Raw genomic sequence first — 25,869 nt, 5'->3', positions numbered from 1 at the left:
GAGCGGCATCCTCGGGATCGTCTGGCCCAGTTGACCCCCGCCCTCCCCACTGCCTACACTGAAGATGGTTCTCTTAAACCCGCACCCTGCGATGACGAAAGCCCCCGAACGTTTTGCTCACCAGTTGGTAGCCGAGACGCCCAAGCTAGCGGAATATCAGACGTACATCGACCTGGAGCTGAAGACGGGCGATCCCGCTCGCATCCAGCTAATCTTCGAGCGGGCGCTGGCCGAGAACTGCCTGGTTCCGGACCTGTGGGCCCGCTACAATCAGTATCTGGTAAGAGAATCTCAGGGAGGGGCGTTTCGGAATGGAAAATGGTACAGGGTTTAGAAACGGAGAGCAGGGAATGGGTTGCGTTCCCTCGCCCCCCTCGGCCTCTGTCGCGTTTCCGGCCATTTACGCCGTTTTAAACAGAGATTCCGTAGGCCGGTCATCCAGCCGGCCTTTCAGTCATATTTACTGAGCGTTTACTGGGGGCAGAACACTGAACTAAGCGCTTGGGAGAGGACAGTACAACAGAGTTGGTAGACACGTCCACAGTGAGCTTACAGTCTCGGGGGGAGACGGACATTAATAGAAATATATAAATGACGGATTTAGACCTAAGTGCTGTGGGGCTGAGGGAGGGGTGAATAAAGGGAGCAAACCTAAATACGTCGTGTTGTATTGTCAGGTTGTCCTGCGTATCTGTAAACGGCCCATATATGTAGATACCACACACTCTCTCTCTCTCTTTCTCCCTCTCCCTGACTCCGAGTTGAATATATATATATATATTTAATTTTGGTTGGGTTCTGTTTTTTTTTTTAAAGGACCGCCAACTGAAGATGAAGGAACTGGTCCTGTCGGCCCACGACCGCGCCGTGAGGAACTGTCCGTGGACGGTGGGACTGTGGAATCGCTACCTTCTGGCCATGGAAAGGCACGGGGTGGATCACCGCCTGGTCTCCGGTGAGGAAACGACCAGGCTCGTTCTTCCCTCCAGCCATAGAAAGAAACCCAGATCTGGGGAGGCCCCGCAGGAAGGTGGCTGGGTATTTCATAGGACAGGGCTGCTGCTTTTCGCTGTGGGGGGCCCGGTGTTTTTGGGTTGGAGGAGGAAGAGGGTGGTTTATGAAAGGATCGGGCAGGTTAGGAGCTGAGTCGGGCCGGGGAGAGGCCCCCGGGCTCCCTCGTGCTGGAAATTGCCTCCCCCCGACCCCAGTTTCAAGATGTTTTGAGGATTTTGAGGGTGGGCACCACTCCCACCTCAGCCCCTGGGGTTTGGGAAGGCTTAGATGGCCAGAGCTTGTCAGCTCTGAGGAGAGGCTTTGGGTGAGTTCCGCGACCACCCGCTGAGTCTACGTCAGCTGGGCCAGGAGGTTGAGGGGTGTTTTCCTGAGAGCTGGGCTAGGTGCTAATAGGTATCTGCAATCCTGCTTTTTGAATTCAGAAAAAGCACGGAGAGAAGGAGATTCTTCCTCCCTAGAAATCTGGATTAGAAGGCCCACTGGTCTAACAGCAAGAGCACCACGCTTTGAGGGAGCTCACGTCTGAGTGTCTCTTTCCTTAAAACCACAATTGCTATGTGAAGATGCCTCCTCGAAGGACTCAATAGGGCTTCTTCAGAGCTCAGTTTACCCTCTGAATCCCTACCTTAGCATTCTTTTTCTTAAAGAAGTTCCTGATGGTAGTTGCCTTTCATTTCAAAGTCAGGAGCGGTCTTGGAGGGAACTCAGCCCGATCATTTAAAGGCCCGTTTTCATTTGGTGGATAGACTCAGTGTGGTTTTCTTTTGCTGTATCCACAGACAATTTTGAAAAGGCTCTGAATGCTGGTTTTATTCAGGCCACCGACTATGTGGAGATCTGGCAGGCCTACCTTGATTACCTGAGGAGAAGGGTGGATTTCAAACAAGGTATCGTGTGTTGGACCGATTTCTCCCTGAGAGAAACCAGAAACCAGTTCGTTATTCCATTAACTTTGTGCAGAGAAGATGCCCGCAAACCTAGGGTTGGAAGTCCCCCCGCCCTGAGGCTACCAACTTTGTGACGTTGTACTCTCCCAAGAGCTTAGTACATTGCTCTGCACACAGTAAGCGCTCGGGAAATACATTGTGATTGTTGCTGTCATGGGAGACGAGTCTCCCCCCTGCCCAAGAATGTGGGGAAGATCGAGACGGTTTGATCGGGCAGCTCAGACCGGAGCAGGGGAAGAACCAGAGAAGTTAAGAAATGAAGTACTTGTTTTTACTGTTGCCTTTTTGGAAACTTTTTTTCCTCCTTTCCTCGCCTTCCCCACCCTCCGCTAAATATCTGTCCTTCCCGGGACCCCCTCCTGTGGGCCAGGAGCCAGGTCAGAGTGAATGTTCACATTCTCTTCCTAGCGCTGAGGTCACCCCTCTGCGCTTGGCTAGTGTTGGATGGACAGGGAAGTTCTCTGATAGATAATCGGAGCCAGCGAACAGAAAGGAAAGAAATTGCTTCTCCTTTTAATCTGCTCTTCCAGGGTCCCCGAACTCCTTCAAACGTCAGGTATTTCCATCCAGGGACTAAAGTCCTGAGGGCCTGAGTCTTTATTGACAGCCATTGTGCAATTTCTTCTTATCCAAGACTATCAAGAGCGTCGGCGAGTGGGCTAGGGGTGATCCAGATTTCCACAGGTTAAGGACAGCGGATTCTCAATTCCGTTCTAAATTGGAACTTACACGCTTCTATTTTTTGTAGACTCCAGTAAAGAATTAGAAGAGCTGAGGTCCGCATTCGCTCGGGCCTTAGACTATCTGAAGCAGGAAGTCGAGGAGCGTAAGTTGCCATTTTTCTCCTTTACTCCGCACACCCCCAAGTGAGTAGTTTTCTTTTCCAAAGTGGCTCTGCCCCCCAATCACCTGGCATTCTTTTTTCCCAAGGTTTCAGTGAAAGCGGGGACCCATCCTGTACAATAATGCAGAACTGGGCAAGAATCGAGGTAAAGCTTTCAACGGGCAGGGGGTCAGCGGCGTTTAAACCTGCCAGGGAGCTGTCTGCCGCGGGTGCTGGTAGTTCAGTGAGGATGTTGGGGGGGGAAGAGAGTGGAACAACCAGGGGCCGCAGTTTCCTCACCTGTAAAATGGAGATTAAAACTGTGAGCCTCATGTGGGATAAGGGATTCTGTCCAATCTTTGATTAGCTCGTATCTATTGTAGCGCTTAGTACAGTGCCTTTCATATAGTAAGCGCTTAACAAATACCATTAAAAAAAAATTCTCCTCGGCCTGGTGACAGCGCGCATAGACACATACCCTGCTTCTGCCTTGCAGTTCCGTGCTCAAGACCAGTGGGGGAGTGGTAGGGGGCGGCCTCATGTTGGCACCTATGTGTTGAAGACCCCGTTAGGTTGACGCCCCCGCTTTTCATGGACAGTAAAAGTGGGTCCAGCACTCTGTCACATCAGTCATTCTGATGTTGCTCATTGTAAAGCCTTCAGTCTTGTAGCCAGGACCAATGCTAGAGCTATTAGAGATGGAACAATACAGAAACGAATATTTTCTGAATGCCACTGTTGATTGTTATTCTGATGATTATTATCAATACACATATTGACACCACCTTTCTAATTTTTTAGGCTCGCCAGTGTAACAATATGCAGAAAGCCAGGGAGCTGTGGGATAGCATCATGACTAAAGGAAATGCAAAATACGCCAATATGTGGCTAGAATACTACAACCTGGAACGGTAACTGACTTCAGGAAGGGGGGCGTGTTTTTATTTTCCTTGTGCGTAAACCTGTTCCGGGTGACTCGGGATCAATTTTGGTAGGAAACTAGAATGGCAGTGCTAAGTAAAACCTTTCGTGGACCTGAGGAGAGCTTGATGCATTAAAAAAAAATTAATAATAATAGTATTTAAGTGCTTACTGTGTGCCAGGCACTGTTTTAAGCACTGGGGTAGATAGAAAATAATTACGTTGGAAACAATCCTTGTGCGAAACCGGGCTCACAGTCTTAATTCCCGTTTTCCAGATGAGGTATCCGAGGCTCAGAGAAGTTAAGTGATTTCCCCAAGGTGACACAGCAGACAAGTGGCAGAGCCGGGATTAGAAAAGACGGGGGTCCTTCTGACTCCCGGGCCCAGGCTCTTTCCATTAGGCCACACTCCTTCCTTTAGCCACCAGGGTTCTTCGGCAAATAAATACACCCTGGGGTGCTCGACAAGGCAGAGAAGGAAGAAATCGGAGAACCAAGGTGGAGGTTAAAGGAGTCTCACCTCTGTGCGTTAGAGCTTTCTAGCATAGGCAAGCTTGGAAGAGATGTGCCGGAAACTTTCCCCCCGTCCTCGATTCCGAGTTCTCCGGGGGTGGTGGATTCTGGGCCTGTCGCGTGCGGGGGGGGGGGGGGGGGGGGGGGGGGGGGCCAACTCTGATGCTCCGTTCGCGCTCTCCCCAGGGCTCACGGTGACACCCAACACTGTCGCAAGGCCTTACACCGAGCGGTCCAGTGCACCAGTGACTACCCGGAACATGTCTGCGAAGTGCTTCTCACCCTGGAGAGGATCGAAGGTGATGGCGTACACCCTCCTGGTTTGCCATGATGCGGTGGGGCCCCCTTGCTCCCTGTTGTTATTTGTTAGGTACTTTGTGTCGAGCTCTGTTCTAAACGCCGGGGCAGATGCAGGTTCATCGAGCCGGTCCCAGGCCCTGTCCCACATGGGGCTCGCAGTCTGAATAAGGAGGGAGGACGGGTATTTAATCTCCATTTTGCAGTTGGGGAAACGGAGGCCCAGAAAAGTAAAGCGACTTGCCCAGGGTGACACAGCAAGCCCTTGACAGAGCCGGGATCGGAAGCCAGATCCTGTGGCTCCCGGGCCCGGACTCTTGCCACCAGGCCACGCTGGTTTGGGTGAACCATTCGGATCAGACAGTATCAGTGCTGTCCACATCCTCTACTAGTTTGGGAAAGAAAAGTAGACCGGTGATCCCTGCCCTCGGGGAACTTGTAATCTGATGGGGGAGGCCGGACACATGGGTAGGAGGAAGCAGTGAAGATAACCTATCTGAGAACCTAAGGGCTTTAGGCGACCTAGCGTTGTTGGAGCTGAAGAGATTCACTGTGAAAAGAAAAACCCCTGAAGGAGAGAGGATTTCTGAATGTACTTGCAGTAAGGAGCTGTACTCTGGAGGGATGGTGGAATTGAGGTTATTTTAGAAAGCATCGGGAATTTCTTCAGTTTGTTGCTTTTGTCCTTCAGGCACTCTGGAAGACTGGGACGTAGCGGTTCAGAAAACAGAAAACCGATTAGCGCGAGTGAACGAACAGAGAGTAAAGGTGATGTTTGATCTGGGGGACTCGTTGTATAGAGGCCTGATGAAAGCTATCCTTTTTTGACTCTGGTTGAGATTCTCATCGGGTTCCCATAGTAAGCTCTCTCTTGAAATGTCCGCTTCCCGGAGAATGCTAGTAATCGATAAATGTCGATGATAAAGAACGCCAGACTTAGGGCTCGGGGGAGTGAAGGAGAGGGTGAAGTCTCTGGCCCTGCCTTCAAGGAGCTGGAGATGGACACGGAGTTATCGACAAGAGGAAAAGGAAAATGGAAAAATGGCTAGGAGAGTACGGAAGGGCTTCAATACAGAGGACGGATGTAAATCAAGGTGTTGGTGGGGGCCCTCGGAGACCGTATATACGTTCTGAAGAGGTAATCGGGTACTGGTTCTGACCTGGCTCTGGAGCCGGCGGATAGCTAATTTTCTTTTGACTCTGCTGAATCATTTGTTTTTTTTAGAGGGACATGAGACTAAGTTTAATTTGGGGATGGCAGCATCTTCACAGATGATCGTAATAATGTTGGTGGTATTTGTGAAGGGTTTACTCTGTGCTAAGCACTGTTCTAAGCCGTGGGACAGTAGTAATAATAATAATGTTGGTATTTGTTAAGCGCTTACTATGTGCCAAGCACTGTTCTAAGGGCTGGGATAGATACAAGGTAATCAGGTTGTCCCACATGGGGCTCAGAGTCTTAATCCCCATTTGACAGATGAGGGAACTGAGGCCCAGAGAAGTGAAGTGACTTGCCCTAGGTCACACAGCTGGCAAGTGGCGGAGCTGGGATTAGCACCCACGACATGTGACTCCCAAGCCCAGACTCTCGCCACTGAGCCACGCTGCTTCTCTTAAGCCCCAGCAGTGAAGAGCAAGATAGTAGTTTTTCCATTGGAGAGATTCTCAGCCACAGAGTTGCCCAGGCTTTGGCTGAGCTGGCTCCAAGTGGGCCCGGAGAAGCCAACCTGGGCAATCTGGGGTGGCTAGTAAGTGGGGTCCCCCCCACCCACCGAGGCCTAGAGGCGTGTGGAGTTTCGTCAATGCGGGGTGGCCGCGGTGCCGCTCAGTGCGGGCCTCCAGCCGAGGAGTACTGTGACACCAACAGACCCATTCCTTTGCCTTCAGTGTGGCTGCATTGAGGCTTCTTTTTTTTTGGCCTAACCTGATTTCCCCCCCGGCAGAAGCCGAGCGAAACGGAGCTCCCCAGAGCGGGCGGAGAGATTTATGCGCTCCCTCGTGTCTTCTAGGCCGCGGAGAGGGAAGCGGCCCTCGCCCAGCAGGAAGAAGAGAAGGCCGAGCAGCGGAAGCGCTTGCGAACGGAGAAGAAGGCGCTGAAGAAACTCAGGAAGACCAAAGCTGGAGACAAACGCAAAGCTGACGAGGACGAAGAGGAGGAGTGGGGAGAGGAAGAAGGTTGGGGTCGACTCGGACAGATGTTTTTGATAGCCCCGGGTTCTTTTGGGATAGGCAGGGGAGAATCCCGTTCCTTCAGTCATATGGATTGAGCGTTAACTGTGTGCAAAGCACTGTACTAAGTGCTTGGGAGAGTACATTCCCTGCCCATACTGGTTGGATAGGTGTAGGAAAATCGACTCTTTTCCTGCGGGTCTTAATGATCCTTCAATAGTTAAAAAAAAAGTTAATTGTAGTTGTTCAGCCCTTAGAATGCTCCAATCGTTGGACTATGGGCCGGGTTAGCTACACGATAATCAGGTCAGACGCACAGCCTCTGTCTCACAAGGGGCTGACGGTCTAAGAAGCAGAGAAGCAGCGTGGCTCAGTGGAAGGAGCACGGGCTTTGGAGTCAGAGGTCATGAGTTTGAATCTCTGCTCTGCCACTTGTCAGCTGTGTGACTGTGGGCAAGTCACTTAACATCTCTGTGCCTCAGTTACCTCATCTGTAAAATGGGGATTAAGACTGTGAGCCCCACGTGGGACATCCTGATTCCCCTGTGTCTACCCCAGCGCTTAGAACAGTGCTCGGCACATAGTAAGCGCTTAACAAATACCAACATTATTATTATTATTATTAAGAAGGAGAACCGGCGCTTAAATGCCCACTGGACAGAGGAGGAAACTGAGGCCCCGTGCAGTGACTCTCCCAAGGACGAGGAGCGGGCAAGCGGAGGAGCGGGGATTAGAACCCAGGCCCTCGCACTCCCCGCCCCTGACTCTTTCCATGAGGTCACACCGCTCCTCAGTCATTCGTTTATTCATTCAGTCGTATTTATTGAGCCGCTTACCACGTGCAGAGCACTGTACTAAGCGCTTTGGGAGAGTACAATACAATGGTAAATGGACGCATCAGTCGGCGGCATTTTTGGAGCCCTTCTGCGTGCAGCGCCCTGGACTAAGACTAGGAAAGAGCTGGTAGACATGTTCCCCTCCCACCGGGATTGATTTAGGAAATCCCGAATCCCCCCCGTCCCCGCCTCCCACCCCTCTTTAATTTTTTCGCTTTCGGCCGTTCCGCAGAACAGCCCAGCAAGCGGCCGAGAGGCGAAAGCAGCCTGCCTCTGCCGGAGGGGACGGAAGCCATGGAGCTGGAGGCGGGACTCTTCGGGCGGAGCGCCGCCGTGAAAGTGGACCCCCCGTCCAAGCAGAAGGAGAAGGCGGCCGCCCTGAAGAAGGAGATGCCCAAGGTCCCGCACGACAGCAGCAAAGACAGCATCACGGTGTTCGTCAGCAACCTGCCCTACAGCATGGGGGAGCCGGCCGGGGCGCTCAGGCCCCTCTTTGAAGGCTGCGGGGAGGTGTCCGAGATCCGCCCCATCTTCAGCAACCGGGGCGACTTCCGCGGCTACTGCTACGTGGAGTTCAAGGAGGAGAAGGCGGCCCTGCGGGCCCTGGGCCTGGACCGCCAGCTGGTGGCCGGCCGCCCCATGTTCGTGTCGCCCTGCGTCGACAAGAACAAGCACCCGGACTTTAAGGTACGCCTGCTGGGAGGGGGCTGGCGGCTCATTGTGGGCAGGGAGCCCGTCCCCGTCGTACTGTCCCGAATGCTTAGTACAGTGTACGCTTAGTACAGTGGCTCAGGACCCTCTTCGTCGTCTTTCCCCTTTGTACATTCTTGCCTCCTCACCGGTCGGGTAGCTCGGGGCAGGAGCACGCCCCCCGTACCCCGACCGTGAGTCAGGCAAGCCCGAGGCCTGGCATTTATTGAGAAGCAGCGCGGCCTGGGAGTCAGAAGGTCACAGGTTCTAATCCCCGCTCCACCGTTTGTCTGTTGACCGTGGACGAGTCATCTCACTTCTCCGGGGCCTCGGTTCCCTCATCCTTCAAATGGGGTTTAAGGCCACGAGCCCCATATGGGACAGGGACTGGTTCCGGCTCGATTTGCTTGTATCCATCCCCGCGCTTAGCGCAGCGCCTACGTAGTAAGCCCTTAACAGATATTGTTATTATGACAGTGTTCCGCGCACAGAAAGCGCTCGGTAAATACCATTGAACGGATGAATGAATCCCTTGGAGAGCCACCCAGCCGCCCGCCCACCATAGGTAGTCCCAGAGTTCTCAGGAGGGCTCCTCCCCACCTCCGCCGGGATCTCATCATCGGAACTGCCGGAAGACCCCAGCGGACAGGCCGGGGTGGTCTTTCTGGGGCTTCCACTCAATTGGGTGTCCTCATTCCGTTTCCGCAGGTGTTTAGGTACAGCACCGCGCTGGAGAAGCACAAGCTGTTCATCTCCGGTCTGCCGTTCTCCTGCACTAAGGAGGAGCTGGAAGAGATCTGCCAAGCGCACGGCACCGTCAAAGACCTCAGGCTGGTCACCAACCGGGCCGGGAAACCGAAGGTAGCCAGGGGCCCCGGGGGGCCGCTGCGGGGAGACCGTCTGGCGCGGGAGGGTCACCGATCCCGGGGCAGAAGTGGGGACGGGGTTTCTCGAGCGCCCGCCGTCTATGCGCTCGGGAGAGCACGGCGGAAGCGAGGCTTCCTTGCCCGCCCGGAGCTTCCCCTCCAGCAGAGGAGGAGGCGTAATAAATACTGATGACCGGACTTAGCCGGAGGAAGAATGGAGTGTGCGATTGACTGTGTAGTTCTGAGGAGGGGGCCTTAAGGAATACGTTGGTGCAAGAGGGGTGGTGGTTATTCTGGCCTTATTATCTATAATTCCTCAAAGCACCCACCTTGTCCCCTCTTACTTCTCCTTGCCACTTTCCTACTATAACCCAGTCTGCACACTTTGCCCCTCTACTGCCAACCCACTCACTGTCCCTTCATCTCGTCTGTCTCCTCGTCAGCCTCGCCCACATCCTGCCTCTGGTCCGGACTGCCCTTCCCCTTCATCTCCGCAGGACGGTTACTCTCCCCACCTTCAAAACCGTATTAAATGCTGCCTATCTCCCAGAGGCCTTCCCTGACTGAGCCCTCGTTTCCTCTTCCCCATTCCTTTCTGCATCGCCCTCCCACTTGGATTCGCATCCTCTAGCCACCGCCCCTCAGCCCCACGGAACATCTGTCCAAGGCTGTGATTTATCTTTATTACTGTCCATCTACACGTAGGCTCGATGTGGGTAGGGATGTGGGTCTGTTTATCGTTCTAGCGTACTCTCCCGAGCGCTTAGTGCAATGCCCGGCACGCGGCAGGCGCTCGATGAACACGACGAATCGGGCGTCTGAATTGCCGACGCCTCGGGGTTCTCCTCATTTAGGGCCTGGCCTATGTGGAGTATGAAAACGAAGCCCAAGCTTCTCAGGCAGTGTTGAAGATGGACGGCATGACGGTCAAACAGAATACCATCAAGGTGGCCATCAGCAACCCCCCACAGAGGAAATTCCCGGACAGACCCGAGGCGGGAAAGGCCTCGGCCCCCATGGTCCCGCGACAGATTTATGGAGCGTGAGTATCCTGGGGGAAGGTGGGCTTTGACCTCTTTCCAGTGGATTCCTTTGGTTTTGGCTCCCGGGGGTGGCGATCCGTCCGGACTGCGCGGAGCTCTCCTCCAGGCGGTCAGTTCTCCGCTAACTTGGGGGAGGGCCCGCCATTCCCACAGAAACCCTGGGGACCAACTTTCAGTCGTGAACGCCGAGTCGGAGACCGGGGGGGGGGGAAGCGGTTGCCCCCTTTTGACGGACGAGGGCAGCGGGGCCCAGAGAAGTTAAGCGATTGGCCCGAGGCTGCCCAGCAGGGCTAAGGCCCAGGCCTCATGAGCACCGGGCCCGCTGTCTTTCCAGGGGGCCATGATCCCCCGGTGTATTCGGGGTGCCATTTAGAGTAAGGAACCACCTCTGGAAATCCTTCATGGTGGTGGTGGTCCATGACTGCCTTTTCAGTCTCCCCCAATGTCGCCCTTCTCTTTTTCAGAAGGGGAAAAGGAAGAACCCAGCTCTCGCTGCTCCCGCGGGCCCTCCACCGCCCCAGCCTCAAGACAGAGAACGGGACCGTCCCGAACCAGACGGCCGGGGCCTCCTCCCCATCCCCACCGGGGGCCAAGATGTCCAACGCCGACTTCGCCAGGATGCTCCTGAAAAAGTGAACGGGACCGGAGGGGAGACGTGACAATGCCTTCTAGGAAGCCATTTTGTGTCCTTACTTAAACGCTAGGGAGAGAGATCGGCCATTGGCCCCCCACCCGGCTGCCGAGAACCACTTAGGGCGGTCGCATCTCCCGGGCGGGGAGCCGGCGGCCGGAGCCCGGCTGGGATTAGGCCGAGAGCGCGGGGGTGGGGGCGGGCGGCCCGGAGATGATCCCTCATATTGAGGGGAAGAAGTGGGGAGACGGCGCTAGCAGCACGGGCCGGGCACAGAGAGGAGTTTCATAGGATATCCGTGTTTCCTGTTTTTTTGTTTTTGGGGGTCTTTGTTTTTCTGTCCGACTGGGGAGAGAGGAAAGCGAAACCTCGATACTGCACTCATAGAGCTCCACTCATCCCAAGTGGCCGGCGGGCAGCTCCCCCGGCCCGCTGCCCTGCCTTGGGCCCCCACGCCAGCCGCGCCCGCCTCTCTCTGCGTTCTTCACCCGATCCGATGGCAGACGCTAGTGATTCACCACGATGGCCTATTTTAGTAGCGGGGAGGGGCAAAACCCTATCACCCGCCTGCGGGGTGGATGTTCCCTTCCAGGTGATAAGGTCTGTTTTTATACGGCGCATTGGGACACGACTCGGCAGACCCGTCGCCTTCGTCTCCCCGAGCGGAGAGCCCGGAGACATCGGTTTGGTACGTGAACGCCACGTCCGCTCCCGCCCCGGACCGCTTCCCGTCGCGTCTGCTAGGTGACCCCGTATCTCTCGTGTGAGCCCCGGGTTCAAGTCCTCGATTTCTGTTGTCTGCATTCGGCGTTCCGCGCCAACCCGACTCTGTCCCTCCCGCCGCCTTGGTTTTATTAAACAGGTTCTCTAAGACGTTGCTGCAGGATGGCTTCCTGGTCCCTCCCTTTTCTCCCCCCCAGGTCCCGGTGCCTAAACTGGCGGCCTTTTCGTCACCCTCGACCGTTCTAGCTCCTGGGTGGGCGGGGAGCTAGAACCTGGGTGGGCAGGAGAAGGGCAGACTTGTTTTTTGGTGGAGAGAGGCATCTTTGTCTTTGACTCTGGTTCTGAAGGTGTCGGGTCGTTTAGCCACCCTCTAGGCTGTGTGGAGCGGGACTGGTGGAGAGTCCATCTGTGTGAAGGTGGAGCAGTAATCATCATCATAGTAGTCATGGTATTCCATTCCTTTATTCAGTTGTGTTTATTCAGCGCTGTGCTGTGTGCAGAGCGCTGTACTAAGCGCTGGGGTGGATAGAAGCAGATGGGGTTGGACACAGTCCCCGATCCACGTGGGGCTCAAGGTCTCCTCTATCGGGGTGTGAATCCCTCCACCCGCTTGATGGACACAGCTTCTCCTTTGACTATTCGAAGTCTGAAGGAGCCACTTAGATTGATTTTAAAAAAAACCACAAAACTCCCCTTTCAAGGATCTGGATCGGGCCTCAATTTGGTCTCCGAATCTCCCCCCTTCACCTTCCAGTCGAGTTGTGCTCTTAGTAAGAATAATTGTGGTATTTGTGAAACGCTTACTCTGGGCCGGGCACTGTACTAAGCGCTGGAGCTTTGGGACCGCAGGCTCCCTTCGACCCACCCGGAAAAGACCCCATGTTCCTCCCCCTCCCCGGGGGCGCTGCCCCAGCCAGCACAGCCTTTGCTACCCTGCACCCCAAAACTTGGTGGGAAACGGCCTCCCTGCAGCGGCAAAGCTTTAGACCACGAGGAAGAGTCACAGGACGGGTTTACTTAATAAAATAGTTTATTAGAATAATCGGTTAAAATAACATCCTTCACACAGCTAAAGTGCAAACCACTCATTCTGCAGTCATGCTAGAAAATAAGTGTTTGTTTTTTCCCCCGATCAGGTTGCTATTCAGCTCATCTCGTGAGTTTCTCCCCAAGACTCTATATTTCCTAGATCTGGATTCAGTAGGGACGAAGTAACATCATGAAGTGAAAAGCACACTGCCTTTTTAGAAAGGTGGACGTCCTTTACACAGGTCAGTTTAATGCCTGGGCCTAGCAGGGAAACTTAACCCCCTAAAGACTCCCCCCCCGCCTTCCCCCGTTGGATTCTGATTCGAGCAGAACATCTTAAGCGAGAAGTCTTCAGCTGGATCGAACCCAGAAGGGGGTAGTTAAAAAGCTCCCTGCGGCATTTCTAGGTATGTTCGGCGGCGGCGGGTACCGGCGTCAGAAAATTTAATTTTTCAGACGCTCCGGTCCCCGTAGGGAGTCCGGTTAGCTTTCGGGTGACAAAGAGCCCAACCCCGGCCCACGGCGGATGAGACGCAGCCACGGGAGCGTGCCGTGCTTCGGTAACTCTGTAACATTTTACCTCCTTCCGAGGTGCTAGAAACGTTCAAACCCCCTTCACGCAGCATGTGGGGCACCAACTCCAGAGGTGGAAGAAGAGTCGGAGCTCAGCATCGCTGTGGGAAGACCATGTTTTGAAGACCGTGGGGAGTGAGGGGGTGGAGTTAGAGGTTCTACCTGGAGTGTCCTCTTCGGTGGTAGCAGTTCCTCAAAGCCAAACCTTACTTGGGTGAGGAACACGTTTCCAGGACGGGGTTGGAAATCATGTTGAGGCGGAGAGAGGAGAGACTGACGTCCTCCACCGTCCAATTCCTAGTTTGAATCTCGTTGGTCGGGGCTGGTTCTGGTAGGCAAACACCCGTTTCACTAACAGGTGGGTGTTCGGAGCTCGGTGGAGTTTGAGATGAAGAAATGGGGGTGGGGAGAGGGTGGGCGGGGAATCTCCAGTTAAATGCACAGAGGCTGAAGATGCAAAACAACATTCTGGTCACCAAAGCTGACAATAAACAGACTGTGAAATCAAATCGTTAGCCAACTAATCCCCACCTTAATATCTAAATTCGTATCCTTCCACCCAGCCTGCGATGGGTCTCCCCTCTACCCCGGTGGACCGACCTAGACCCCAGCAGTGAAGAGCGGCCGGCTCGCTCTTTCAGATTCACATCTCCAAAGGTTCTGAAACTAACTCCTTGACCGGTTCCCGTCCTTTCTTCCTGCCTTGCCTCCAGAGCCCCCGCTACGACGCGGCAAAACACTTCCGTCGGCCATGTGGCGTGAGACTCCGCTCCGGCCTCGGTGAGGCGGGGAGCGCGCAATCCGACTGTGGCGCGAGAGTCGTCCCGGGGTCCGTCGGTAGTGCCTCTGAGGACGTGCGACCTCGATGTGTTTTAATCCGCTAACGCGGGAGAACAAAATAAATAACTGGGCAGAATAAATTAAAACGTGGAGGGCCGGGCTTACTTTAGCACACAAGGAGAGAGGTCCGAGGTAAGGCGCATCCGAGCGAGCAGCGAGTTCCGGAGAGTGGCCTCGACGGAGGGAGGGCGCCCGGTTCCCCGCCCTCCGCCCCGAGAGAGGTCAGGTCTTGACCGGGATGGTCCGGTCGTCCGACGGCGGGCCCGGAGACAGCGCCTCGGGCAGCCCCACGGAATAGTCGGTGGTGGCGAGGAGCAGCGTGTCCAGCGTGGTCTCGGTGCACTTGGCGATGAAGCGGATGAAGGGCCGGACGTCCCCTTCGTTGGCCACCTGGAGGACGTGGTAGTACTCGGCCCTCTGCTCCTTGCGGACGGTGATGGGCGGGTAGCCGGCCTGCAGCAGGATGAGGTTCATGAGCAGGCGCGAGGTCCGGCCGTTGCCGTCGACGAAGGGGTGGATGTAGACGAACTTGTAGTGGGCCAGGGCGGCGAACTCCACCGGATGCAGGCTGGCGGCGTCTTCCGAGTTGAGCCACTGGGTGAACTCCTCCATCTGCCGCCGCACGTCCCGGGGGTGCGGGGGCACGTGGTGCCCCACGAACACCTGGCTGCGCCGGAAGCGGCCCGCCTCCACGGGGTCCACGTAGCCCAGCACCCGGCGGTGGATGTCCAGCACGTCGCGGATGGTCACGGCCCCGACCCGGGCCAGCAGGGTGGTGTTGACGAACATCATGGCGGCGTGGACGCCCACCACCTCGTTCTGCTCCTCCAGGCTGCGGCCCGGCACGGCGTAGCGCGTCTCGACGATGTGGCGGATCTCGGCCAGGGTCAGGGTGTTGCCCTCGATGGCCACCGTGTGGTAGATGTGGTGATAGTAGGCCTCCTCCATGACGCGGCGCAGGGCCGAGTCCCCCTTGGGGACGGCCATCACCTTCTTGACCTTGGCGTCCAGCAGGCCGAAGTGCCGCTGGTCGATCTCCTCCACCAGCGGCAGCGTCCGGTCCCGGTTCCGCAGGGCCTTCGGGTGGCAGGGCGCCAGGGCCAGGGCTTTGCCGTAGAGGAAGTCGGCCCGGACGATGTCCTCCTCCTCCTCGGAGAAGATGCCGAACTCGTTCAGCGCCTCCACGTCGTCCGGGTTCATCCGCAGGGCGTGGGAGAAGAGCCTGTGGGCCTTCTCCCGCTTGCCCTGACGCTTCATCTCCAGCGCCTGCTTCAGGGCCGCTCTGGCCTCCAGCCGGACGTCTGCAAGGCAGTCGGAGGGACCCTCAGCCGGGCTCGGCGAGCGGGTCAGCCCGAGGACGGGGCCGCGGGAAGCTCACCCGGGAGCTTTAATCACACCGGCACCATTATTACTTCGGGATTTGCCCAACGCTTACTATGGGGCAGGCGCCGCTCTGAGCGTGGGGCCGGATACGGGTTCGTCGGCTTGGATACGACCCCTGTCCCACAGGGAGCTCCCGGTCCAAATAGGAGGGAGAGCAGGGATCGAATCCCCACTTTGCGGGTGAGGGAACTGAGCCCCGGAGAAGTGACTCGTCCGAGGTCACGTAGCAAGCCATCGGCAGATTTGGGATTAGAACCCGGGCCCCTTGGTCAATGGTATCATTGGGCCGAGCACCGGTCTAAGCGCTCGGGAGAGTACAAGAGCAGAAACACACATGTGAGCTGACATAACACCTCAACAGACATAATGAGCTAACAGTCTGGACTTCCAGGCCGGTGCTCAGCTTCTCAACAGGCAGAACAATATGGAAAAAACCATGGTGCGCATTGTGAAGAAAGATGCAGCAGAAAATATGGAAAGACCCCAGGAATGGGGGTCAGGCAAGTCACCGAACTTGCTCGGGCCTCGCTTTCCTCGTCCGCCAAACGGGGTTTAGACTGGGGACGTGGCGGATAGAGCCCGGGCTCGGGAGTCGGAAGGGCCTGGGTTCTAAACCCCGCTCTGCCACTTTTCTGCTGCGTGACCTGGGGCGAGCCACCGCACCGCTCCGTGCCTCATCCGGAAAATGGGGATCGGGGACCGATCCAATTGGCTTGTACCCACCCCGGCGCTCAGTACAGCGCCCGCGCCGTAGTAAGCATCTAACGAAACGCACAGTTAGCATCATCGCCGTTCTCGCTCCTCGGACTGTGGGTCCCTCGGTGGCGGCGGGGTAAGGGGACGCGGTGGATCGAAGGGTCAACGGGGCACCTTACCTGCCGAGGGCTTGTGTTTGACGACCAGCAGGTCCACCCCGCCCGCCGTGACGCTGAGCCCGGTGGTGGTGACGGGAGGGCCGGGTTTGCCGGCGGCGCGGTGGCCGCCGTCCAGCCTGCTCCGGAGCAGGGTCAGCCCCTTCAGCACCGCGGCGCACGGCTCCTCCCTGCTCCCCCGGGGCAGCAGGAGCATCAGCAGGGAGCCCAGCAGCACCCCCAGAAGCGCCGCCCACCGGAACCAGCCCCAGGCCCAGATCCACTTGGGCTCCGCCGCCACCGCCGCCATGGTCGCGAGGTTCATCGGGCCTCGGGGGGACGGGGCCGTCGGACCGTCCCGCCTCCGCAGACCCTGCCCGCCGGAGAAAAGAAAGACGCGGGTCAGTTTCGGCTCAATCTCGACCGTCGGCTCCCCGTGAGCGGGGAATGTGTCCATTACAGTGTCCTTTTTCTTCCCCCTTTCTTTCGATGGTATTCGTTAAGCGCTTACTAGGGGCCAGGCCCTGTTCCGAGCGCCGGGGGAGATCCGAGCTAATCAGGTTGGACGCAGTCCCCGTCCCGCGGGGGGCTCACGCAGGGCCGAGCCCTGTTCTAAGCGCTGGGGGAGACACGAGGTCATTGGGCGGTGCCCCGTGGGGCTCCCAGACTTCATCCCCGTTTTACAGACGAGGGAACCGAGGCACAGAGAAGTGACTGGCCCAGTATCGCACGGCAGACGAGGGGCGCGGCAAGCACCCTTGGGCCTTGGCCAAGCCACTTCACTTCTCAGCGCTTCGGTGACCTCATCTGTAAAATGGGGATGAATAATAATAATAATGGTGGTATTTCTTAAGCGCTTACTATGCGCAAAGCACTGTTCTAAGCACGGGCGGCGGGGTGGGGGGGAATACAAAGTGATCAGGTTGTCCCTGTGGGGTTCAGAGTTTTTAATCCCCCTTTTCCAGATGAGGTCACTGAGGCACAGAGAAGTGAAGTGAAGTGACTTGCCCACAGTCACACAGCTGGCAAGCGGCAGAGCGGGGATTAGAACCCATGACCTCTGACTCCCAAGCCCCGGGCTCTTTCCGCCGAGCCACGCTGCTTCTCTACGTGGGACAACCTGATGACCCTGTATCTCCCGTAGCGCTTAGAACAGTGCTAGTAACATAGTAAAAGCTTAACAAATACCAACATTATTATTAAAAACCCAAGTCCTCCCGAGTCCCAGGCCCGGGCCCTACCTGGTAGGCCACGCTGCTCCTCAAGGCCTTAGTACAGTGCTCCGCACACAGTAAGTGCTCGATAAATACGATTGAATCAGCACGAGCACGAGCCTGGGAGTCAGGAGGTCCTGGGTTCCAATCCCCGCTCCGCCACTTGTCGGCTGGGTGACCCCGGGCCAGTCACTTCGCTTCTCCGCGCCTCAGTTCCCTCATCTGTAAAATGGGGATCGAGACTGTGAGCCCCACTCGGGCCAGGGGCCGGGTCCGACCCTACTCCTTCGTATCCACCCCAGCGCTCAGTAGAGCAGCAGCGCGGCCCAGGGGCAAGAGCCCGGGCTGGGGAGTCAGAGGTCATGGGTTCGAATTCTGCCACTTGTCAGCTGGGTGACTGTGGGCAAACCCCTTACCTTCTCTGGGCCTCAGTTCCCTCATCTGTCAAATGGGGATGAAGACTGTGAGCCTCACAGGGGGCCACCCGATGACCCTGTATCTCTCCCAGCGCTTAGAACAGTGCTCTGCACATAGTCAGCGCTTAAATACCAACATTATTATTATTGAAATGGGGATGAAGACTGTGAGCCTCACGTGGGACAGCCTGATGACCCCGTATCTCCCCCAGCTTTTAGAACAGTGCTCTGCACATAGTCAGCGCTTAACAAATACCCACATTATTATTATTAAAATGGGGATGAAGCCTGGGAGCCTCCCGTGGGACCCCCTGATGACCCCGTATCTCCCCCAGCGCTTAGAACAGTGCTCTGCACAGAGTAAGCGCTTAACAAATACCCACATTATTATTATTATTATTAAAATAGGGATGAAGCCTGTGAGCCTCCCGTGGGACCCCCCGATGACCCTGTATCTCCCCCAAACAGTGCTCCACACACAGCGCTTAACAAATACCCACATGATTATTAAAGCAGCACAACTGTGGACTTGGAAGAACCAACGGCCATCTGCCAGGGGCTCGTGCTGGGCCGCGGTGGACCCGAGGGGGTGGTCGCACGTGCTCGGCGCCCATTGTACAGATGGGGTCACTGAGGCCCAGGGAGGTTGGGGAGGCTGCCCGGGGTGGCACAGCAGACGAGGGGATAAAAGATGCATTTGTGGGGGAGCTGGGGAGGGGGTGGTCCTTCCCTGCCCCCCCCCACCCTTCCTTCCTTCCTTCCTCTTCCTCCTCCTCCTCCTCCTCACCTCCAGGCCCCCGCAGGGCCTCGGCCGGCAGCCGCCTCGGAAACCTTCCCGCCCCCCCCCCCCCCTCCCATTGGTGGATCCTCTCGCCTCCCGACTCCCGATTGGCCCGTCCCAAGCGCCGCTTCCGGGTCCCCGCTCCCGGGAAACCGGCGTGGGGAGCGCCGATTGGCCGACGCGCCCGCCCATCACCGGGCGGACGCAGCCAATCGCTGGGGAGGGGGCGGGGCCTCGGGGAGGGTGACGTCAGGGGCAGAGCGTGAGGGCGGGGCGGAGGAGCCTGCTCAGTCCCTCATTCAGGCAGTCATTCATCCGTCCATCGTGTTGGCATTGGTTAGGCGCTTACTCTATTGCAGAGCACTGTGCTAAGCGCTGGGGGAGATACAGGGTCATCAGGTGGTCCAAAGTGAGGCTCACAGTCTTCATCCCCATTTGACAGATGAGGTCACTGAGGCCCAGAGAAGTGAAGTGACTTGCCCAAAGTCCCACAGCTAAGTGGCAGAGCTGGAATTCGAACCCATGACCTCGGGCTCCCAAGCCCGGGCTCTTTCCACTGAGCCACGCTGCTTCTCTGGGCCTTCGCTCATTCATTCATTCATTCATTCATTCACTCATTCATTCATTCATTTATTCATTCATCCGTCCATTCATTCATCCACCCACCCATTCATTCATTTCATCCACTCATTCATTCATCCACTCAGTTATTCATCCATTCATTAATCCACTCATCCATTCATCCATCCACTCATCCATCTTTATGGGAAGAAGCCATGCTCAGTGGAAAGAGCAGGGGTTTGTGAGTCAGAGGTCATGGGTTCTAATCCCTGCCCCCCCAGTTGTCAGCTGTGTGACTTTGGGCAAGTCACTTCACTTCTCTGTGCCTCAGTTACCTCATCTGTAAAATGGGGATTAAGACTGGGAGCCCCAAGTGAGACGACCTGATCACCTTGTATCCCCCCAGCGCTTAGAACAGTGCTTTGCTCATACTAAGGACTTAAATGTCATCATTATTATTATCCATTCATTCATTCATTCATTCATCCATCCACCCACCCATTCTTTCATCCATCTATTCATTCAGTCGCACTTCTTGAACACTTATTGTGTGCAGAGCACTGTACTAAGCACTTGGAAAGAACAGTTCCGTAACAGAGACAGTCTCTATCCCTCCACAGGCTCAAAGTCCAGAAGGGGGGAGACAGACAACAAAACAAGTAGACAGGCATCAATAGCATCAAAGGAGATAAATAGAATTATAGATGTATGCGCATCACTAATAAAATACATAGAATAATCAATATAGACATAGGTACAGAAGCGTTGTGGGGCGGGAAGGGGGGTTGAGCAGAGGGAGGAAGTCGGGTGGGGAGGGGAGGAGGGGCAGAGGGAAAGGGGAGCTCAGTCTGGGAAGGCCTCCTGGAGGAGGTGAGCTCGACGCCGCCCTGAGGGAAAGCCACCGAATTGACTGGGCAAAGGCAGTCGGTGGTGTATTTATCGCTGCTTTATTGTTAAGCGCTTGGAAGAGGACAATATCAGAGTCGGCAGACACGTTCCCTGCCCAGAACAAGCTTATAGTCTAGAGGACTTGGATGACCAAGCCGACTGCGGGAGAGCACAGTGGTAGGATCACCCCTGCGGAGGGTCGCCTTTCTGGCTGGATAACGCTCCCATCTAACCCAGGATGCGAGTTCGGAGCAGCTGAGGAGACCAGCTGTGGACGTTCCACCTCTGGCCCGGAACACCTTCCCTCCTCTAATCCGACAGACAACGACCCCCCCCCTCCCAAGCCTTATTGAAAGTCCATCTCCTCCAAGAAGCCTTCCCCAACTACACCCCACATTTCCTCATCTCCCACTCCCTTCTGCATCCCCCTGACTCGCACCCTTTGCTCTTCCCCCACTCCCAGCCCCTCAGCGCTTAGGTCCTTATCTGTCATTTTATCCCAGCCCCATAGCCTTCGGCACATACCTGTAATTTTATTTCCTTGTATTGATGTGTGTCCCCCACTCCAGACCGTGAGCTCCCTGTGGACAGGGAATGCCACGATTTACTGTTCTATCGTACTTACCCAAGCGTCAGCGCTGGAGAATTACGACTGAATGAATGAGTCTCGGTAAACTGGTCCGTATTTCTCCCGGCATCAGGGGCAGGGATCCAGATCTGGAGCCTGGGGAGAAACGTTGCCACTTTCCGCTCCTACAGCTACCAGATGAGGCCTTTGAAGCTTGGCAAGGGCCTCGGAGGGGAGCTGTGTTAGGACCTGCTGCTTCTCATCCCGCTGAATTAACATCACCTGCTGGCCGACAGGACCTCCTCAGGAAAGAAGAGGGAGAGCTGCCTCCCGCAGCTTCCAACCACCCTTAGCCAGGGGGCAAAAGCTCGTGGCCAAAACCAAGGGCCCTCCCGGCTCCTACCTTGGCTCACCTTTCGGCCCCAGGATTCGTCACCTTAGCTTTTGACCAAACATTTAAGAGAGGCATTTTTGAAAAAGGCAGCAGCTAGTAAATCCCTCCAAAGCCGAGAGGGTCCCTTTTTTAAGAAACGTCTTCCAGTTCACCTAAGGATATCCTCTCCAAGGGGGCCAGGGTACATCTATCCATTTATCCATCGTTTTAGAGGGGAGGGACCTGAGGCCCAGAGAAGTGAAGTGACTTGACCAAGGTGAACAGCGGGCTAGCAGGGAAGAAGGGTGGTCTAGTGAATAAAGCACGGGCCTGAGAGTAAGAAGGACCCGGGCTCTAATCCCCACTCTGCCACTTGTCTGCTGTGTGAGCTTGGGCAAGTCACTTCACTTCTCTGGGCTTCAGTTACCTCATCTGTAAAATGGGGATGAAGACTGTGAGCCTCATGTAAGACAGGGACTGTATCCAACCTGATTATCTTGTATCCACCCCAACTCTTAGTCCAGTGTCTTGCACATGGTAAGCACTTAACAAATACCCTAATTATTAATATTATTATTCTTTGGGCCTCAGTTACCTCACCCATAAAATGGGGATTAAGACTGTGAGCCCCATGTGGGATGGATACTGCGTCCTACCTCATCGGCTTGACACGGAGTAAGCACTTAACAAAGACCATCAACCCTGGGCTCCTTCCCCAACCACACGCACCACGTGACAGACAAGTGGAAACCTCATTTATACAGACGTCCTCATTCAAAGAAGAGGACACTGGTGGAAAATTTCACTTGCGAGGACATATATTGGCATTATCCTTGATTCTCCTCCTTCATTCGACCCACGTGGTCAATCTATGCCTAAACCGCGTCGGTTCCACCTTCACAAGGTTGCTAAAATTCTCCTTTTTCTCTCCATCGGAACTGCTACCACGTTAATCCAAGCACTTATCCTATCCCACCTGGATTACTCAATCAGGCTCCTTGCAGACCTCCCCGCCTCCTGTCTCTCCCCTCTCTAGTCCATACTTCATTCTGCTGCCCAGATCTCTTAAAGTTTTCAGGCCACGTTTCCCCCCTCCTCAAGAACCTCCAAGGGTTGTTCATCCAACTCCGCACCGAGCAGAAGCGCCTCACCGTCGTCTTTGAAGCAGTCAATCCCCTCGCCCCCTCCTACCTCACCTCGGTACCCTCTTACTGTATCCCAGCCCACACACATCACTCATCTAATGCCAACCTGCTCTCTCTACCTCCATCTATCTCCCCACCGATCTCTTATCCAAGTCCCACCCCTGGCCTGGGAATGCCCTCCCTCTTCCTATCCAACAGACAAAGACTCTCTTCAAAACCATATTGCAGGTACACCTCCTCCCGGAGGCCTTCCCTCTTTTCCTTTTATTCAACTCCTTTCAGCGTCGCCCTGACTCGTTGCCTTTTATCAACTCCCTTCCAGCCCCACAGCACTTGGGTACATATCCACACTTTATTTATTTATATTAATATCCCCCTCCCCCTCTAGACTGTAAGGTTATTGTGGATAGGGAAAGAGTCTCTTCTGCTGTTATAGCATAGTCCTCCAAGCGCTTAGTTCAGGGCTCTGAACACAGTGAGCGCTCAGTAAATATGATTGATTGAAGGTATTTAAGTGCTTACTAAGTATCAAGCATTGTTCTAAACACTGGGGTAGGTACCATTAATCAGGTAGCATACGGTTCCTGTCCTGCATGGGGCTTAAAGTCTAACTAAAAGGCCAAACGCTGGGGTAGATATGAGATCATCGGGTCGTCCCTGTCCCACAGAGGTTCCCAGTCTCAATCCCCAGTTGAGGAAATTGAGGTCCAGAGAAGTGAAGTGACTCGCCCAAGATCACACAGCAAGCAACTGGCAGAGCCGGGATTGGAACCCGGGTCCTCCCATTCCCAGGCCCGGGCTCTTTCCGCTAGGCCGCACTGCTTCTCTATTGAAAAGGTCAACGCAAGACCCATAGTCCGGGACACACTGGGTGCCCGAAAATCTTGTCCCTTGTGTCACTGGTTTTACTTTTGCAATGCCTAACACTGTTTTCTCTTTGACCTCCTTGTCTCCCTTTCCATGTGAAGCTGGAAGAGCCATTCCCCTGTTGATGTTAGGATGCCTTGCTGGTCTGAGCTGCCAGTTTTCAGCTGGGCTAAGAGGCACCATCTAAGGTTTTGTTGTACCATTTCCTTAAAATGCTCCCTCCTCCCTCCTGGCTTTTGTTTTCCCAGTTTCGATTCTCCGCACAGCTGCCCTTTAGACCTCCTCCTGCTGCATCTCATTCTCCTCTTGGTGCCCACAAAGAGTAGCTGTGCTAAAGTATGTTAAAGTTGAGAAGGAGCATGGCCTAGTGGACAGAGCACAGGCCTGGGAGTCAGAAGGGTCTGGGTTCTAATCCCAGCTCTGCTGTGTGACCTTGGACAAGTCACTTAACTCCTCTGTGACTCATTTCCCTCATCTGGAAAATGGGGATTAAGACTGGGGACCCCCTGTAGGACAGGAACTTTGTCCAACCTGGTTAGCTTGTATCTACCCCAGCGTTTAGAACAGTGCCCGTCACCTACGGAAGCAGTGTGGTCTACTGGAAAGAGCAGGGACCTAGGAGCCAGAGGTCCTGGGTGCTAATCCCGGATCCACCTCGTGCACGTTCTGTGACTGTGGGCAAGTCACTTTTCTGTACCTCAGTTCCCTCATCTGCAAAATGGGGATTCAATACCTGTTCCCCCTCCTTCTTAGACTGTGAGCCCCATGTGGGACCTGAATGTCTTGTATCTAGGCCAGAGTTTAGGATCGTGCTTGGCCCATAGTAAGCGCTTAATAAATACAATTGTTATTATTATTATAGTAAGCGCTTAGAAAATGCCATAAAAAAGGGAGCATCGCTTTAATGCGACGAGAGTGCCTGCATGCCAGAAATTTCAAATTTAAAGCTCTTAAACTACTGAAAGGTGAAGTTTCTGAAGCCGAAAGCTTTGTTTTCTCTTCTCCGACGGGTTATTGACCTGGAGTGCAATGAAAAGGCTTATAGTCCTCAAGCCGGAACCGAAGCAGAGCCTTGTCAAAAAGAGCGAACCTTTGATAAAACATTTATCCCAAAGGCAGGCCTGTTCTGGTGGGAGCCGATACACAAGTTGGTGCAAGTAGATTAGACGTTGGGAGCGATCGTTAGACACACGGAGTCCGTCAGAGCCTTGATAGCGCTCAACTCTCTAGCCTCCACTTCAGCCTCTCTCAAACATATAGGGATTTTGTGCTTGGGTTTTTGCAATTTTAGTTATGTAAAACAACAAAATAACGGCGAATGGTAAGGGCGTAAAACATTCTGATCTGGTGGACAGAACGAAAATACGAGAAGCAGTAGAGAGAAGTGTCGGTCCACAGCACTATCCTCAAACCATCTCAAAATAATTCTACTATTCATTTCATGTTTACTTTGTGCTAAGCAATAGGATAGATACTAGATGAAATAATAATAATAATGTTAGTATTTGTTAAGCGCTTACTATGTGCAGAGCACTGTTCTAAGCGCTGGAGAAGATGCAGGGGAATCAGGTTGTCCCATGTGAGGCTCACAGTCTTAATCCCCATTTTACAGATGAGGTGACTGAGGCACAGAGAAGGTAAGTGATTTGCCCACAGTCACACAGCTGACAAGTGGCAGAGCTGGGATTCGAACCCATGACCTCTGCCTCCCAAGCCCGGGCTCTTTCCTCTGAGCCACGCTGCTTTTTAAAAATACTTACTATGTGCCAGAGGATATAAGCAAATCGGTTGGACACGGTCCCCGTCCCGCGTGGGGCTCACAGTCTTAATCCGCATTTTACGGATGAGGCCCAGAGAAGTGAAGTGACTTGCCCATGGCCACACAGCAGACATGTAGCAGAACCACGATTAGAACCCGGGTCCTCTCACTCCCAGACCAGCGCTCTTTCCCCTAGGCAGTTAGACCATATACAGTCAAAGAAGTAGAGAGAGAGGAGGTTTCTTATCCCCATTTCACAAATGGAGAAACTGAGGCACTGAGCCATTAAGTGACTCACCATGGTCAGACAGAAGGGCCAGTGGCAGAGCCGGATTGAGGGCCCAGGCCTTCTGACAATCGGTCTCATGATCTACCCCCAATTCATTAATTCCCATTGGCTCAAGTTGGTTTTTTTATGGTATCGGTTAAGTGCTTACTATGTATCAAGCACTGTTCCAAGCACCAGGGTAGATGAAAATTTATCAGGATGGACACAGTCCTTGTCCCACGTGAGGTACAAATTAGAGGGAGGAGTATTGAATCCCCATTTTCCAGATGAGGAAACTGAGGCCCAGAGGAAGTGACTAGCCCAAGGTCACACAGCAGGCACGTGGAGGAGCCAGGATAAGAGAGCCAGGACAGAGAAGCAGCGTGGCTCAGTGCAGAGAGCCCGGGTTTAGGAGTCAGAGGTCATGGGTTCTGATCCCGGCTCCGCCACCTGTCAGCTGGGTGACTGTGGGCAAGTCACTTAACTTCTCTGTGCCTGTTACCTCAGCTGTAAAATGGGGATTAAAAGACTGTGAGCCTCACGTGGGACAAACTGATTCCCCTGTAAATCTACTCCAGCGCTTAGAACAGTGCTCTGCACATAGTAAGCGCTTAATAAATACCAACATTATTATTATTATTCTCCATGCCTCAGTGACCTAATCTGGAAAACGGGGATTGAGACCGTGAGCCTCACGTGGGACAATCCACCCCAGCGCTTAGAACAGTGTTCTGCACATAGTAAGCGCTTACCAAGTACCAATATTATTATCATTATTATAAGATCCCCGATTCTCCGGCTCTCCGGTCCAGGGTCTTTCCACCAGGCCGTACTGCTCCCCCCTCTAGACTATAAACTCGTTGTGGACAGGGAATGTGT

The 25,869-nt window shown here is 54.6% G+C and overlaps 2 protein-coding genes across 5 annotated transcripts in view; one reads left to right on the top strand and one right to left on the bottom strand.

Moving 5' to 3' along the window:
- SART3 (spliceosome associated factor 3, U4/U6 recycling protein) overlaps positions 1-11,634 on the top strand; it is a 28,377-nt gene extending 16,743 nt beyond the window's left edge. Inside the window, exons 7-19 of the mRNA XM_029048782.1 lie at positions 125-280; positions 817-955; positions 1,794-1,901; positions 2,710-2,787; positions 2,892-2,950; positions 3,586-3,695; positions 4,406-4,518; positions 5,208-5,284; positions 6,526-6,691; positions 7,754-8,208; positions 8,920-9,072; positions 9,932-10,119; positions 10,585-11,634. Of these exons, the coding sequence (XP_028904615.1) occupies positions 125-280; positions 817-955; positions 1,794-1,901; positions 2,710-2,787; positions 2,892-2,950; positions 3,586-3,695; positions 4,406-4,518; positions 5,208-5,284; positions 6,526-6,691; positions 7,754-8,208; positions 8,920-9,072; positions 9,932-10,119; positions 10,585-10,756 (1,974 nt within the window). The 3' untranslated portion in view covers positions 10,757-11,634. The remainder of the gene's footprint in view (positions 1-124; positions 281-816; positions 956-1,793; positions 1,902-2,709; positions 2,788-2,891; positions 2,951-3,585; positions 3,696-4,405; positions 4,519-5,207; positions 5,285-6,525; positions 6,692-7,753; positions 8,209-8,919; positions 9,073-9,931; positions 10,120-10,584) is intronic.
- An 852-nt stretch (positions 11,635-12,486) lies between these two features.
- The window catches only part of FICD (FIC domain protein adenylyltransferase), a 28,844-nt gene continuing 15,461 nt past the window's right edge, over positions 12,487-25,869 (bottom strand). Inside the window, exons 2-4 of one of the 4 annotated variants that reach the window (XM_029048784.2) lie at positions 20,636-20,734; positions 16,175-16,523; positions 12,487-15,217 (exon numbers count right to left, since the gene is read on the bottom strand). In XM_029048784.2, coding sequence (XP_028904617.1) covers positions 14,139-15,217; positions 16,175-16,475 — 1,380 coding nt within the window. In that variant the 5' untranslated portion in view covers positions 16,476-16,523; positions 20,636-20,734 and the 3' untranslated portion in view covers positions 12,487-14,138. Of the gene's footprint in view, positions 15,218-16,174; positions 16,524-18,280; positions 18,451-18,567; positions 18,618-20,635; positions 20,815-25,869 lie in introns of those variants that run through there. The other 3 variants (XM_039915032.1, XM_029048786.1, XM_029048783.2) reach the window with 3 other exon arrangements.

Source organism: Ornithorhynchus anatinus, chromosome 21 (genome assembly GCF_004115215.2).
Source record: "Ornithorhynchus anatinus isolate Pmale09 chromosome 21, mOrnAna1.pri.v4, whole genome shotgun sequence".
NCBI lineage: Eukaryota > Metazoa > Chordata > Mammalia > Monotremata > Ornithorhynchidae > Ornithorhynchus > Ornithorhynchus anatinus.
This window is presented reverse-complemented; position numbering and strand designations above follow the sequence as displayed.